Genomic DNA, 16,919 nt, shown 5'->3' with positions numbered 1-16,919 from the left:
TAGACCTTGAGCAGAGACCCACTTCCCCATGGCCTGGGAGTAGGCAGCTGTAAGACAATGTTTACTAAAAACATGTTTACTAAAAACAATACAATGCCCAGGGCAATAAGTTCCTGAAAAGGGCTTGCCCCCAGAACTGCCCTGTCCTCGACCTTTTCCAAAGACTAACCGCACCTTCAGACCCACCCACATCCACTTCTGGTGTCTGGGTATATAATAACCAGCCAGAGTAGGAATAAGAGAGAGCCATCTTGAGGAGCCTTCGGGTCTATGTGTTGCCAATCCCCGACATCCTCCGCACGACATCCTCCTCACGTTCTCGGACACAGGCCGCGCAGCTGACTCGACAATATGAGCTCTCAGCTTCTAATTCCATCCACATGTCCTCTGCCTACTACCATGATGTCCCTGACATTGTAGATTCCAAACCTATGGAACCATAGCCCAAATAAAATCTTTCCTTTGTAGTGATGATAGTGATGAAGATGATGATAGTGATGATGATGGTGATGATGATGATAGTGATGGCGATTGGTGATGGTGATGATGAAGGTCAAGATGATGATGGTGATCATGATAGTGAAGGCGATGATGGTGATGACAGCGAAGGTGAAGGTGGTGGTGATGGTGATCATGATGGTGAAGACAGTGAAGGTGAAGGTGGTAGTGATGGTGATCATGGTAATGATCACGAAGGTGACGACGATGATGATGATGATGATGAGATTGTATGATGGTTATTGTTTGTCATAATCATCATCACCATCTGCAAAGTTACTCTGTAGTGCAGGCTGTCCTAGAACTTGTAGTTCTCCTGGCTCAGTTTCCCAAGTTGCTGGGATGACAGGTCTATGACCCTGGGTCTGGCTCTTACATAGCCTTTTTTTTTTTTTTTTTTTTTTTGGTTTTTTGAGACAGGGTTTCTCTGTCTGTAGCTTTGGAGGCTGTCCTGGAACTCACTGTGTAGACCAGGCTGGCCTCAAACTCACAGAGATCCGCCTGCCTCTGCCTCCCGAGTGCTGGGATTAAAGGCATGCGCCACCAAAGCCCGGCTCTTACATAGCCTTTGGGAACATTAAGAGTATATGATTGTTCTTCTCATTTGAACACCTAAATAATCATGTAAAGATTTTGTCTATTAGCCGGGCATTGGTGGCACACACCTTTAGTCCCAGCCCTCTGGAGGCAGAGGCAGGTGGATCTCTGTGAGTTCGAGGCCAGCCTGGTGTACAGAGCCAGTTCCAGGACAGAATCCATACAGAGAAACCCTGTCTCTAAAAACCAAAAAAAAAATTGTCTATTGATTCTTTTTTTTTCTTCTTCTTTTTTATTTAAGTTAGAAACATGCATGTTTCAAATATCAATCCCAGCTCCCCCACTTCTCCCTCCCAGCCCCACCCCATTCTCCCACCCCCAGCCCAATCCCCACATCTTTCCCCAGGGAGGGTGAGGCCCTCCTTGGGGGGATCTCCAGAGTCTGTCATTTCATCCAGGGCAGGACCTAGGCCCTTCCCCATGTGTCCAGGCTGAGAGAGCATCCCTCCATGTGGAATGGGCTCCTAAAGTTCATTTGTATGCCATGGTGAACACTAATCTACTACCCAAGGCCCCAGATATTTCTGAGGCCTCCTCACTGACACTACATGGAGTTTGGATCAGTTCCCTGTTGGCCTCTTAGCCAACAGTCTGGGGTTCAAGAGCTCCCCCTTGTCCAGTCAGCTGTCTTTGTGGGTTTCACCAGCACAGTCTTGACCCCTTTGCTCATCACTCCTCCATCTCTGTCACTGGCTTCCTGCGGGTCAGTTCAGTGTTTAGCTGTGAGTATCTGTCTCTGCTTCCATCAGTCACTGGATGAAGGTTCTAAGATGTCATATAAGGAAGTCATCAACCTTATCATTAGGTAGGGGCTATTAATGTAGTCTCTCCCCTATTAGTTTTCCAATTGGTGTTAATCCTTGTAGATCTCTGGAAATCTCACTGATGTCAGCTCTCTCCTCAAAGCTATAATGACTTGTTGTATGAATGGGCATCTTTTGGGCATATGCCTAAATGGAATTTCTGGGTCCTGTTCCCATTTTTTGAGGAATCAACATACTGATTTCCAAAGTGGCTGTACAAGTTTTCACTCCCACCAGCAATGGACCAGTGTTCCCCCTTTCTCCACATCCTCTCCAGCATAAGCTGCCATTGGTGTTTTTGATTTTAGACATTCTGACAGGAGTAAGATGATATCTCAGGGTTGTTTTGTTTTGATTTGCGTTTCCCTAATGGCTAAGGATATTGAACACTTTCTCAAGTGTCTCTCAGCCATTTAGACTCCTCTATTGAGAATTCTCTATTTAGTTCAGTCTCCCACTTTTTAATTGGGTCCTTTGGTGTTTTGGAGAATAGCTTCTTGAGTTCCTTGTAAATTTTAGAGATCAGCCCTCTGTCAGATGTGGGGTTAGTGAATATCTTTTCCCAATCTGTGGGCTGCCTTTTGTCTTGTTGACTGTGTCCTTTGCCTTACACAAGCTACTCAGTTTCAGGAGGTCCCATTTATTAATTGTCTATCTCAGTGTTTGTGCTACTGGTGTTATGTTCAGGAAGCGGTTTATTGATTCTTGATGCTTATGTTTTCTTTTGAGGCAGTCTTTAGAGCTGCTGTGTAGTCAGCACTGGCTTTCAAGTCCTGATCAACCTTCTGTAATTCCAAGGCAATACAGGCATGCTTTACCAATCTGAGGTTTAGAGGCATTAAATGGGCCTAATTACTGAAGTGTTCCGAAGATCTTGCTAGTATTTGTAAAGAACGTTAGATTGGAGGTTCCTACAGGCCATACATGTTTTAAGATTGTAGTTCGAGCCGGGTGGTGGTGGCGCACGCCTTTAATCCCAGCACTCGGGAGGCAGAGGCAGGTGGATCTCCGTGAGTTCGAGGCCAGGCTGGACCGACAGCCTCCAAAACAAACAGAGAAACCCTGTCTCGAAAAACCAAAAAAAGAAAAATGAAAAAAAAAAAAGATTATAGTTCAAGGGAGAAGCCTGTTGTTGGCCACTGTTGTTAATGGACATGTAACCCTTCAAGAGCTCTGAAGCTTGGGAGATGGCACAACCACAGCTTTTGTCACCAACCCTCAGGACATGAGTTTTATTTCCATTGTCCACACGATGGAAGGGGCAAATCAGTCCCCACATATTTGCTTTTTGCCTCTACATGTGAGCCATGGCAGTCTTGTGACCAAATACACATAAAATAAAAGACATGTAATAACATTTTTTCAGTCTATTTCCTTTTTTTCCCCCCTTCTTTATCACTCAGTGTTGGGGGTTGATGCCAGGATCTCACACACAGCTGGACAAGTACTCAGACTATGAGCGTTATCTGGCCCTGTCTGGTTAAATTTGCATTTGATTTAGTTGTTAATTTAAATCAGCAGTAGAATTCCAGAAAGTTGCCTGGGACTTGGCCCAGTAAACAAATGTCTTTTCTGAAACAGACTTCCGGAACTAGTCAAAGGTCAAATGGAGATTCTGTATTTCTACAGCTGGGAGTGGCTGGGCCCTGGGAGGCAGACTGAAGCTTCCTTGCTACTGATTAAAGGTAGGTCAGTTCCTCACAAAATGTAACCAGCCCTATCTGTTAACAAGCATTTATCCTAGGAGCAATACGTGAACTGAAACTGAGCCACCGTCAGGCCTACGCCTTCACCTCTTTGAAGGAAATTTAGGACAAGTGTGGGTAGTTGGGAGTCCATTGAGTTGTGGAACCAGAGTGAGGCTCTAGATATCCAAGGTAGACGGACTGGATGGTGTCAGCATTGCTGAAATGTGACAGACATAAAGGTCTCAGGCTGAGCTTGCCCTTCGACATCAGTTGGGGCTGACCAACCTCAGCATAAAGGAGGCAGAGGCAATGGGGTCTCTATGAGATGGAGTCCAGCAATACCTACAGAGTGAGCTACAAGACAACATTGCTAGAAAGCCAGAAGGCAAGCAAAACAGAGATAAATACAGAAATAAGGAAGGCAAGGAAGCAATCAGGATATAAAGGAAGACCAGACGGCCGCAACAGGAAGGAAAGTGGAGAATGCTGGTCAACCAGCCGAGTAGAGACACGTTTCCTCACAAGGACAGCAGCAAGTGGACACCAATGTTTTCTGGGCTGGAGAACCAGGAGGGCAGGAGAGTCCAGTGCTTTGTCCAAAGACCAGTTAGTTTGTAAGGCTCCATATCTGCCCACTTAAGAAAGATCCATGATATCCATAGGCTTGTGGGCACAGTTGAGAGGGTCTGCTGGATGTGATTAAGTGTAGCGAGGCTGGGAGAATCCTGAATGGAAAAAACATTTAAGGTTATGAACTTAGAGTAGAGCATCAAACACCAGGAAGAATCAGGTCAAGATGGGAGAGCATACTGATATCCAGAGTGAGTTGGCCACAAAGGACAGTGTATTGAGGGTTAGGTGGGTCAGCCTGAGTATATTGAGGTTAGGTGGGTCCGCCTGAGTGTATTGAGGGTTAGGTGGGTCCGCCTGAGTGTATTGAGGGTTAGGTGGGTCCGCCTGAGATTGCCTGCCCCAGGTTCTCTTCACACCTATGGGAAACCGTAGGGATGACAGAGGACCTGGGACGCGTAAATTCTGGGTGTGCTTCTTCTCCACTGCCAGCCTCATTGGGCTGATAGTCTTGCAATAACGTAGGAGCTATTTGCATGATTATCCCACTCTTTGGAAAACTTAGAGCCAAAGGAAACAGAATGACAGAGAGGTAGGATGAGGCAACACAGTCATCCCAGCTACATAGTAAGTCTGGAACAAATTTCCAAACGCTGGGAAGACTGGATGAGTAAAACCTGGGGAGGGTGGAGCTAGCTACTCTATCCATTTCCTTCCTCCCAGGCTCCCCAGTAGAGGACAGCACTCCAGCAGGGTCCCATCCCAGCTTGCTTCCTCATCCACTGTGCCTGCCACCCCCTCCCCCACACCGGCCGCCGAGTTGTCTGGTGTCCCACTACCAATGAGTTCTCGTCCTTTGTGTAAGTGGCTTTTTGGAACAGAAACTAGGTCATCCCCGCTGTCTCTCTCTTCTGTTGGCCCCATCTTGGCTCCTGGCAAACTCTGATGCAAGTGATCCCAATGAGTCTCCCCACCCCCACCAAAAGAGCTCATCTAGTCTTGAGCTGTCACTCCAACAGTAGCAAACACAGTTAGCTCTCTGAAGGGGCCTTTTGGGGACCCATCTCTGGGCACCAGGTAGACTCAGGGTGGAGGGAACATGTGGAAGAGGGGCCTTGTGGTAGAGGGGGACAGGGTGGAGAAGGAATGGCCTCCACACTCCAACCTGACAACTCCCTCCAGAAAGTCTGCCCCACTAGCCTCCATCCCAGATAGAAAATTTTTCTATTCAGATCTTATATCTTTTTCCAATCATTTGAGAGGCCCAAGACATGTGACTTGAGTTTTTTACCATTTCCTTTGAGTAATATTAGGTGATGAGGGAGGACAGGATGCAGGCAAAAGACTACTTGAGTCACAAAAGAGGATGCAAAGCTAATTGTTTTTCTTTTTTTCTTTCTCGCTCTCTTTTTTTTTTGGTTTTTCGAGACAGGGTTTCTCTGTTTTGTTTTGGAGGCTGTCCTGGAACTCGCTCTGTAGATCAGGCTGGCCTCGAACTCACAGAGATCCTTCTGCCTCTGCCTTCCGAGTGCTGGGATTAAAGGCGTGGGCCACCAACGCCCGGCGCTAATTGTTTTTCTAATTCCAAATCTGTCACACTTTTCCTTTGTCTGTGGTGGGTCTGAATAACCCTGTAATTGGGACTAAAGGTGTGTACCACCAACTCCCGGCTGGATTTATTGTTTTAAGAAGCCATTACTTCAGTGTATCCAAAAATATTAGAAATAAAGTGAAAAAAATTTATCTGGATTTGGTGGCTTATGCCACTTGTAATCTGGGCACTTGGGAGACTGAGGCAGGAGGATCACTAGAGTTCAAGGCCAGCCAGGGCTATATAGAAAGACCCTATCTCAAACAGATAAAACAAAGCAAAGCCGGGCGGTGGTGGCAGAGGCGGGTGGATCTCTGTGAGCTCGAGACCAGCCTGGTCTACAAGAGCTAGTTCCAGGACAGCCTCCAAAGCCACAGAGAAACCCCATCTCAAAAAAACAAAACAAAACAAAAAGTCTAAAAATACATAAAGAAGGATGTACAAGATATTAATCACTTCATACTGTTATGGCTTTGGGTTTTTATGTGGGCCTGGGGCTAAGGCCTGAAGTATACTTTCTGCCTCAAATAGTTTTCCTTAGATGGGCAGAAACTGGAAATTAATCTATTTTCATCAAATGTGTTTCATTAGGTAATTGTAATAGAGCCAACTCAATATTTGAAAATATTAAAAACAAAGATGTAGATGCTTATTGCCTTGGGAGCCTGAACCCAAGGTCCATGCTAAGCATGTCTTTACCACCAGATCCTACCTTCAACCTCATGCCTACATTTCTCTAATGCTCATGATATACTTATAAATGGAGATAATACAAATCATTCCATTCCATTCCATGTCTTCCCCCCCCCCCCCCCCACACACACACTGTATTAACGTCCAGGTTCTTTAGAGGAAATAAACTGATGGGATGTTTATAATAATGGAGAAATTTATGATTATGGAGGCTTCTGAAGCCAGAAAGCTGAAGATCTGAGATGGTTGATGGTGTGGAGAAAGGCAATAGATCAAAATTAAGATGGGCAAAGATTCCAGTTTGAATCTGAAGGTCAAAACTTGCCATTTCAGATGAAGGATCTCTATAGAGCCCAAATGGACAAATATCCCCTCCCCCCATGAGAAAATTGCATTTTAAAAAAGATATGTATAGGCCAGGGGTTGGTGGTGCACACCTTTAATCCCAGCATTCGGGAGGCAGAGGCAGGCAGATCTCTGTGAGTTCGAGGCCTACAGATCGAGTTCCAGGACAGCCTCCAAAACAATACAGAGAAATCCTGTCTCAAAAAAACAAACAAACAAGAAAAGATATGTATAATTGAGCAGTCTTGATCAAAGTGTGGCTTGGTTGACCCTTATCTTTAGGTCCTTCCCAACAGGTTGTGTGATCATGAGAAATAAACTCCTTGTGTATGAGGGTGCAGCTTCATCATCATAGATAATTAACTCATTGGGGATGGGTTTCAGACAGGGTTTCTCTGTAGTTCTGGAGGCTGTCCTGGAACTCGATTTGTAGACCAGGCTGGCCTCCAACTCACAGAGATCCACCTACCTTGGCCTCCTGAGTACAGGGATTAAAGGCATGTGCCGCCACGGCCCAGCAAACAACTCTTTTGAGGAGTGTGTGGTTTACTCTTTAAGGCTTACTATTGCCTATATAATAAAGCTTTTTGTGTCTGTCTGTTGTTCTTGAATTCTAAGGTGGCTGCAGGTTTAGGACAAGGTATCTTTAGGAGTCTTGTAGGCCCATGTGAGGTTTCTTCTGGCTTGCTCTAATACCCCAGCAGGCAGGTTGTCAGTAGTGAGGAGGTAGGTCTTACTTAGCTCTAGTGTGTATGTATTATAGATGAGCTCCGTTTCAGGGTCTCAATCTCCTTACTGTCGAGATGAAACTGGAACACTGTATTTAGGCATGCTAAGTTGCCAACCAGGGTGCTTGGCAAGCAAAAATATCGTGCCCACCTCCTTAATATACCAACAATACAGTGGTCACTCAGGAAAAGCTTACAAACTTGGCAAAAATAAAGGTGTCTGCGACTCAGTTCTTAATACCCTGAGGCCCTCAGTAAATATTGAGTTCAAATCAAAGTTGATCTCAACAGTATGTTTGTAGCAGAAGCCACATACTTAATAGGGTCCTACTGAGGGAAATTGTCATTTTAGTGTAGAAAACTAAGACAGAGACTGGAGAGATGGTTCAGAGGCTAAGAGCTTATAGAGAGGACCCTAAATTCAGGTCCCAGTTCCTATGTTAGGCTGTTCACAGCCACATAAACTTATCCAGCGCTAGGGGATTTGACGCCCTCTTCTGGTACCTGTACTCAGGAACAAAGTCGTCCTGTCCGTATATACACGTGATTAAAAAAAAAATCTTTGCCGAGCTTGATGGTGTGCCCCTTTAATCCCAGCACTCAAGAGACAGAGGCAGGTGGATCCCTAAAAGTTCAAAGCCGGCCTGATGTACGCAGTGAATTCAGGGTTAAGAAAGGGCTGTGAAAAGGGAACCCGGTCCGCTTACCCCAAAAGACTTTTCATTGGCTCTCACTTAATTCTAGACAGTCTCCTCGAAAACCAATCAGAGCGAAGGGGCGGGAACTGCTGCTCAGCTGACTGGCAGTAGCGGCTCGCGAAAAATGTCGCGGCCCGGCGGGGTCTGGGGGTGCGCGGCGGCCATGGACTGCGAGCAGCTCGACAGCCTGGAAGGCTGGGTGCCGCTGCGCGAGGACCTCTTCCTGGAGCCCGAGCGACGCCAGCTGCGTTTCCTGGTGGCATGGAACGCCTCGGAGGGCCAGTTCGCGGTCACCTGTCACGATCTCACGGCGCAGCGGCAGCGCGACCAGCCGGCGGGCGGCGGCGGCGAGTGCAGCTGGGCCGGGCTGCTGTCGCCCGCCGGGTTCCGCGGCGCGCACCGGCAGCTGGCGGCGCTGCGGCCGGCCCTGGAGTACTGCTTCCCGTCGCTGCCACCCGAGCTGGACGCGGCGGGCGGCGCGGGCTGGGGCTTGGGGCGCGGGCTGTGGGCGTTCGTGTGGCCCTCGCATGCGGACCCCGGCGACGCGGCGCTCCAGGAGCTGTGCCGCCAGCTGGAGAGCTACCTGGGCCAGGCGGCCTACGCCTGCGGCGGCGCCACCGTGCGCGATGTGCTCTTCCCGGCTCCGGGAGACCCGACTGATTACGAGGGCCTGTGCGAGTTCCGGGAGAGGACGCTGCGTGCGCGGCTGGAAGGGGCGGCAGCTCGGCTGCGTCAGGTATGCGGGCCGAGAGCGGGTCCCCGGGACACGGCGCATACCGGTGTCGCTAGCGCACCTGCGCCTCGCCTGGGAGGGAGCAGAGGCTCGTGACTTTGCAGCAGAGTAGTTTTGGTGTGTCACTTTTCTCAGGCTGGGTTTCAGGTGCGCCAGGCTGGTCTGAATTCCTCATCTCTCTGCCTCTCCTTCCCAAGTGCTGGCTTTATCAGAGTGAGTCTCCGCGCTACGCCCTGCTCTCTTAGTTTTTTGAAATAGGGTCTCATACTGTGGTCCAGACTGGCTTTGAACTCATGGCAGTCTTCGGCTTCTCAAGTCCTGGGGTTACAGACAGGCGCCACTTTACTGGCTTACACAGAAGTTTACTTGCAGATCTGAGCCAGGCTCCGCCCTTCACCTTTTCCCTGATCTTGGTATAGAGCAGGATGTTGTAATGGTTTCCCAGAAATATTGAAAGCAAAAGTGAAAACGCATATCCGTAGGAAGTAAAAACATAAACTGAAATGGAAGCATTTCTTGGTCCTCTGGGAAAATGAGAGATGGCTAAAAAAACGTCTTAGAGATTAAGTGACTTTTAAAAGACAGTTTTATTATTCTTTAAGCAATAAGTATCAAATGGAAAGCCCCCAGCGAGCGAGGCTTTATTCATCAGTCTGGAATGTCAATAATAGGAAGGCTCTTTTGGACCAGAAGGAGGTAGTTTGAGACACACCAATTCATTATTTGTGTGGTACACTTACAGACCCTAAAGGGAGAGAGGCACTGAGTTCACTGAAAGATTTAGGGAGAATGTATGATTTTTTGGTTTTTACGAGGCAGGGTTTCTCTGTATTGATTTGGAGGCTGTCGGTCTAGCCTGGCCTCGAACTCACAGAGATCCGCCTGCCTCTGCCTCCCGAGTGCTGGGATTAAAGGCGTGCACCATCACCGCCCGGCAAGAATGTATGTTTTATCCAGCAACAATCTCCCAAAGAGAGCCAAATGTCAGTCCAGCCTTGAAGGCCTTACTCTACTTTTTAGCGGCTTTTCTGCTCCAGGATTGAATCAGTCAGCCTCCCAAAGTAGCTGGAATGAAGGCCCGTGCCACTTCCTGCCTTATAGTCCCAAGGTAGCTGAATTACAGGTCCATCCCACCAGACTCGGCTCAAAATTGGTTCTTTTTTTTTTTTGGCTTTTCGAGACAGGGTTTCTCTGTGGCTTTGGAGGCTGTCCTGGAACTAGCTCTTGTAGACCAGGCTGGCCTCGAACTCACAGAGATCCTCCTGCCTCTGCCTCCCAAGTGCTGGGATTTCAAAATTGGTTCTTAACACTTCATTTCATAGATTCTTACCCCCTCCCCCACCTAATCTCCTAATATCTGTATACTGTAAAGTTACATTTCCTCCAAATTCAAGTTCATTCCCAGCCAGTACAGTTCTAATCTAGCTCATATTGTGCTGTTCATAAGCATAATTCACTTGCCTGCCTGGAATTTACACGTGGGGTTGGAGGGGTAGAAATACTACCTTTATGAGTCCTTAGAAGTATGAATAGTACTTTTGCTCGCTTGTTTCTTTGAGAATGGGCCTTGCTTGGTAGCTTCCAGGCTGACCTGGAAATAGCTTTTTAGCCCAGTATAGCCTCAAACTCACAGTAAAATTCTTGCTTCGGCCTCTCAAGTGTTGGGATTATAGGCTTCAGCCACCATAGTAAGTGCTCATATTGTTAAACAGTCTTTAAAAAATAGTGTTGAATGATTGTGAATACAGTAATAGTATTCTTCCGTGGACATGCCATCTTATTTAAACCACTTCTATGTAATTGGGCATTTTGGTTGGAGAACATTTTCATGTTTACTTAATATTTATTGTTTTGGAGACTGTCCTGGAACTCACTCTGTAGACCAGGCTGGCCTCGAACTCACAGAGATCCGCCTGCCTCTGCCTCTGGAGTGCTGGAATTAAAGGCATGCACCACCTTACTTAATATTTAAAATTGATGTTTTAAAATTGAATGTTCCGTTTTATTTATTTATTTTTGGTGTGGTTGTATAAATGTCCAGATTTAAGCTTTATTTACATTTTTGCCTTTTAGGTTCTTCAAGATCACGAAAAAGCCGGCACCATGGTAGTGTTAATGAAAGTTTGTCAAGAGGAAGATGAAGCCTATCAGGAATTAGTTACCATGGCAACCACGTTCTTCCAGTATTTACTGCAGCCATTCAGAGATATGCGAGAAGTTGCAACCTCATGTAAGCGTGATATTTTGGTATGTTTCCTGATATTTTTGTCTTATTACTTGTGTATTATTCTTTTACTCACATAAAAGGTTCAGTCAGTATCTTTACTTTGAGCTCATCTTTATATGATATTATATGTATCTAAAATTTGTTTATTTAAAGACAAGGTCTCATATAGCCCAGGCTGGCCTCAAATTTACAATGTAGCTGAGGCTAGCCTTGATCTCTTGAACCTCCTGCCCTCCAGAATGTTCATGGCCCTGGACATAAGACCACAAACAACAATAGCCAGCCTGGTGGTACAGGTGTTTAAGTCCAGCCATTTGGGAGGTAGACTCAAGGCCTGCCTGGGTAACAGAGTCAGCCTGGGAAACTTAGTAAGACCCAGTTTCAGAATAATTAGTGAGAAACCAGTCCATCAGCAGGGACGGTGCCTCCTAAAGAGGGGGAGATGATGGATTGAAAGTGACATTACTCTGCTCATCTTAGCCCCTTGAGAACTCTGCAGATTGAGCAGCATCGACACTGTCCCTGCTGATGGACTGGTTTTGGTATTATGTATATTTCCTTTAGCTTATTTTCCACCTGTAAGAGCGTTTGTAGATTTCTTAGAAATGGGATGCCGATTTAAATAGCAGGGTCCCAGATTGTAATTCAGTAATTTAAACTTTAGTAATTGCTGTCATTCTGACTCCATTAGGGTGACCCCATTTAGAAAATGCATTGCTAATATTGCCTTTTGTCCAACCAGTGAGAGTCAGGAGACAGCAGACAGATTCCTGCTCTCCTGCACGGGGCCATCTTTTCATATGCGCTTTTGTGACCTTGGCAGGAAGTTGTTCTGTACATGTGTTCTAACCCACAGATGGGATGTTCTCATCACTGTTGGCAAAGTCTGTTGATTAGAGAGAGAGAGTGTGTGTGTGTGTGTGTGTGTGTGTGTCTGTCAGAGATAAAGACAGAGACAGAGAGAGACATAGACATATAGAGACAGAGAGATCATCATAGAAGTATGACTCATAGACCATATATTTGAAGAATACAGACGTTTTTAAGTTTTTAATTCAGGTTGTGTGACCATTACCAGCTCTCTAATATTAGAACACTTTTTTTTTTTTTTTTGGTTTTTCGAGACAGGGTTTCTCTGTGGCTTTGGAGGCTGTCCCGGAACTCACTCTGTAGACCAGGCTGGCCTCGAACTCACAGAGATCCGCCTGCCTCTGCCTCCCGAGTGCTGGGACTAAAGGCGTGCGCCACCAATGCCCGGCTTTATTAGAACACTTTTTAATGTTTGTTTTATTTATTTAGTATTGTGTGTGTGTGTGTGTGTGTGTGTGTGTGTGTGTAGAGCACATGTGGAGATCAGAGGTCAACCTGTAGGAAACAGGTTTCCTCCTTCTACCATGTGGATTCCAGGGACTGAACGCAGGCCATCAGGCTTGGCAGCCAGTGATGAGCCATCTCACCAGCCACGAATGTTAGAATACTCTTACCCTCAAAACAAACCTTATACCCACTGGCAGTCATTTCTCATTTTCCCCAACTTATGCAGTCCCTGGTCTACTTTGTCTCTGTATTTGGCTGTTGTGGGAATTTTATTTTTATTTTTTATCTTTGTGTAGATGATGTGTGTGTGTGTGTGTGTGTGTGTGTGTGTGTGTGTGTGTGTGTGTGTGTGTGTGTGTCCTGTCCTTGTTTGTGTGTGAGTGCAGGCTCGCTGACCTATGGGCTGCTGGGGATCTTGTCTCTACTGCCCATTTTAGATCAATACTTGTATTGTGAACATATTATTGTATCTGACTTTAGGTGGATTCTGGAATCTACTTTAGGTGGGTCCTAGAATCTGAAATCAGTGAAGGCAAGGGCTTTCTCCTTTGAGCTATCTCCCCAGCCCACAGAAATGTCACATTAATGGAACTATACAATGTTTGTGGGTTTGTGACTGCTTTTTCATTTAGCATATTTTAAGAATTGGCTGTGCCATAGCCGCCAGGACTTCATTTCTTTTATTGGCAGATAACTGCCATTATGAGAATATACTGCATCTTGCTTACCTATTCACCCTTGTTGGACACTTGGATCATTTACCTTTTTTAGATAACATGAATAATGCTGCCATTAACATGTGTATGTATACCTGTCCCACCCCCACCACTTTTTGAATCATGGTCTCAGCTGTAGCTCAGACTGGTCTGACACCCAGTACGTAGCTTAGGATGACCTACCACAGCCTCTGAGTGGGAATACAGGCACAGGCCACACTTGATTAACATACTTTCATTTTTTTCATGTATATACTAGGAAGTGGACCAGCTAGTAATGTTTATCTTGTGGGTTTTAAAAAAGTTTAACCTTTTGAAAGCCACCAGACTGTTTCCCAAATCAAGTGCACTGTTTGGTGCACCTAAGTGTGGGCTCGTATTTGTGTCAACATCAACACTTGGTATGTTTTGTTGTTTCTTTTATAGATCAAATATTGGTATATAGCGCATATTCGCCTTGACTTACAGCAATTCTGCCCCAGCCTTCCAAGTGCTGGGATTACAATATGTCACATATTTGTCTTTTCATCCTAGTGGGTGGGAAATGGTTTCTTGTAGCATTGGCTTGCATTTGTATAACACACACTGTTCTAGTGTCAACGAATTAAGCTTTGTAGAAGGAAACGGGGTGTTGGATGCACAGGAGCCCTTAGTCCAGGCTGTTAGAATAGTGCACCTCAAACAGGCTGCTTATGAACAACAGAACTTTTTTGTCCTTGTAGCTCTGGTGGCCGGGAAGTCTAAGCTCAGGTGCTGGCAGACCTGGTGATGGAAAGTTGTTGGCTAGTTTGTGGCTGGCTGTCCTGATAAGTTCTTGCCTCTTCCTTTTTATAAGGGCATCAGTCCTAATCATGAGAACTCTATCCTCATGGCTTAATTGGGGATTTAGGCTTCAATATAAATTTCAAGGCCTACAAACATTCAGACCGTAGGCTGAACAACACCACTCTGAATACAAAGATGTGAATATCTTTTAGGTGACCATATTGCAAGAATTTAAGTACTAAGTATTTAAGGGTTCTAAAAGAAACTACAAAAAAAGCAACACTTGAGCCCTGAGTGCAAAACAGCAGACATCTCATTCGCACAACTGTGTAACCTGGAAAAGTTCTAGTCATGCAAAGTCAGTCAGTGTTTCCCCTCCGTCCCCAGCATACACCTTTGTCTTCTGTGGAGAGCTGTCTTTGCGGGGCTGCAGTCGGGGCCAGCCTAGCAGCTGAGGTTTGTACTAAAGCTAGCTAAAGACATTAAAGGATGAGGAGAGCAGATCAGCCAATACTGAAATGCCACTTACATACCTTAACCAAAAAGGGAACATGGTATCATTATGTATGGAACAAACAGACTATTCTTCCTCTTTTCTCCAAGGATTCAGTAACCACACCTTAGATTCAACTTCTCCTTACTTGGCCTTGAGGATCAGAAGTAACCACACCTCAGACCAGGTCTGTTGTTATTTAGATAAGACACCCAAGGCCAAGATTGAACATCCTACTGTAACCATGCCTTTGACCTTCTCTGCCTTTGAGCCAAGATGAAGTGCAGCCATCTTATGGGCACCGACAGTCTTCCAGGAGTGCCAGCACTGAGTTCACTGATACTCATCAGGAGCTGACTAACTAAGCAGTAAAATGAGTGTCTACACAGCTGCTTCAAGATTCTCTAATGGCACCACATCACTTTTTTTGTAGAAGTTCCTGAATGAGAATAACCTGGGTCCTAAAAGGGTGGCTGCCCTCCAGAAGGAAGCCAGTGAATGGACCAGACAGGCTGAAGAAGCAGTGGTCTCTATTCAAGATATCACTGTGAATTATTTTAAGGAAACAGTAACGGCATTAACAGGTAACATTAAAACTACTGTACTAAGATATATGTAATTATTATTTTACTCAGAAAACATTTGTATGCATCTTCAGTATCAGGAACCACATTTGCTGGGTACTGGGAATTCAGTGGAAGGATAAACATGACCACGTTCCAGCCTGGTGAGCAGAGAGAAGTCCGTGATATGTTTGTTCAACATATGATAAATGGCAGGGGCTATAAGCAACACCAAAGGGAAAAGACAGGGCTCTGAGATCCTGCGAAAGCGATTGGGTTTGATTGGGGTACTCATGAAAGGTCTCTGAGAGGTATGTTTGCCGCAGACCTGACTAGTACATGGGAGTGGAGAGGAGTTAGTTGAAAATTTGCAAAGGCTCTGTGGCTTAAGATAACATAAAGCCAAACCATGGTCCTAGAAAGTGTGGAGAGTATTTTATGAGCAAGAATGTTGGTCAGCTATGCAGGGGTCACACCAGACCTAAATAGGAAACTTCATGTCTCTCAGTCTACCTGATATATATATATATATATATATATATATATATATATATATATATATATGACTTTATATATAAAATTGTCCTAGTGTAGTTTTTGTTGCTGTGATAAACACCATAACCAAAAACAACTTGGAGAAAAGGGTTTATGTCATCTTAAACTTCCAGGGAACTTTTTCACTGAGGGAAGCTCAGTCAGGGACCTAGAGGCAGGAATTAAAGCTGAGACCAGGGAGGAATGCTGCTTACTGGCTTGCTTTTCATTGCTGCCTCACCTAGCTGGCATGCTAGTTTCCTTTCTCCCTCCCTCCCTCCCTCCCTCCCTCCCTCCCTCCCTCCCTCCCTCCCTTCCTTCCTTTTATTGGAAACAGATTTTCTTCTCACACAATATATCCTGATTAGTTTCCCCTTCCTCTACTCCTAGATCCTCCTCACCTTACCCCTGTCTGGATCCACTCCCTTTCTGACTCATTTAAAAACAAACAGGCTTCTAGGGGTTAGTACTGCAATATAATAAGACAAAACAAAAACTAATACATCAGAATTAAACAGAACAACAAACGGAAGAAAAAGAGCCCAAGGGCAGGCACAAGAAGTAGAGACCCACTCACTCACACTCAGGAATCCATAGAAACACTGCAATGGGAGCTGTAATTGTGCGTGCAGGCCCTGGTACAGATCGTGCAGGCCCTGTGCACACTGCTTCAGTCTCGCTAAGTGCATATGGGCATTGATCATGTTGGTTTAGAGGGTCTTGTTCTTCTGGTGTTCTCTATTCCCCCGGCTCTTCCACTGTCTACTTTCACAGGCTCCCTTGAGTCCTGGGGGCAGGGAGTTGATGGAGACATCTCTTAGGGCTAAGCATTTCAAGGTCTCATTCTAGATAATAATGTCTGGCTATGGGTCTGTCTGTTTTTGTTGTTGGTGGTGGTGGTTTTTTTTTCCCTGTTTGCTTCTCTGATGGTGGTTTAGCAAGGAACTGATCTATGAGTATAGCAGAATGCCATTTTACTAGTTTTTGTTTGTTTGTAATCTGGGTTCTCTGTGTACCTTTGGTTGTCCTGGAACTCATTCTGTAGGCCAGGCTGGCTTCGAATTCACAGAAATCTGCTTGTCTCTGCCTCCTGAGCACTGGGATTCAAGGTGTGTGTTACCTTGTCTGGCTACTTTTTTTTTTTTCAAAGAACAGTAGTAATGGTTTTATCCTAGGTCCCTGGGCTATGTAGTCTTAGGCTTGTCACCCAAGCGTGTTGGGTGTGGGTTCCATCTAGTGGAGTGTGCCTTAAGTCAAATCAGATGTTGGATATTGGTTGCTCCCACAAGCTTTGTGCCACCATTACTCTATCATGTCTTACAGGCAGGACACCACATTGTAGATCAAAGAAAGGTCTGTG

At 45.6% G+C, this 16,919-nt stretch overlaps 1 protein-coding gene and 1 long non-coding RNA gene across 2 annotated transcripts in view; one reads left to right on the top strand and one right to left on the bottom strand.

The window, feature by feature from the left end:
• Window positions 1-3,101: 3,101 nt before the first annotated feature.
• On the bottom strand, window positions 3,102-8,356 carry LOC121133277. The gene is made up of 2 exons (XR_005870093.1): window positions 8,221-8,356; window positions 3,102-4,311 (listed from the first exon to the last, which is right to left on the bottom strand). It is a non-coding gene; the product is annotated as an uncharacterized LOC121133277 (long non-coding RNA).
• Window positions 8,336-16,919, top strand: part of Whamm (WASP homolog associated with actin, golgi membranes and microtubules) — a 28,442-nt gene continuing 19,858 nt past the window's right edge. Inside the window, exons 1-3 of the mRNA XM_021231680.2 lie at window positions 8,336-8,947; window positions 11,018-11,191; window positions 14,896-15,046. Of these exons, the coding sequence (XP_021087339.1) occupies window positions 8,336-8,947; window positions 11,018-11,191; window positions 14,896-15,046 (937 nt within the window). The remainder of the gene's footprint in view (window positions 8,948-11,017; window positions 11,192-14,895; window positions 15,047-16,919) is intronic.

Source organism: Mesocricetus auratus, unplaced genomic scaffold (assembly GCF_017639785.1).
Source record: "Mesocricetus auratus isolate SY011 unplaced genomic scaffold, BCM_Maur_2.0 Super-Scaffold_4256, whole genome shotgun sequence".
In the NCBI taxonomy this organism is placed as follows: domain Eukaryota; kingdom Metazoa; phylum Chordata; class Mammalia; order Rodentia; family Cricetidae; genus Mesocricetus; species Mesocricetus auratus.
Note: the sequence above shows the minus strand (reverse complement) of the source record. Positions and strands in the feature narration are given on the sequence as shown.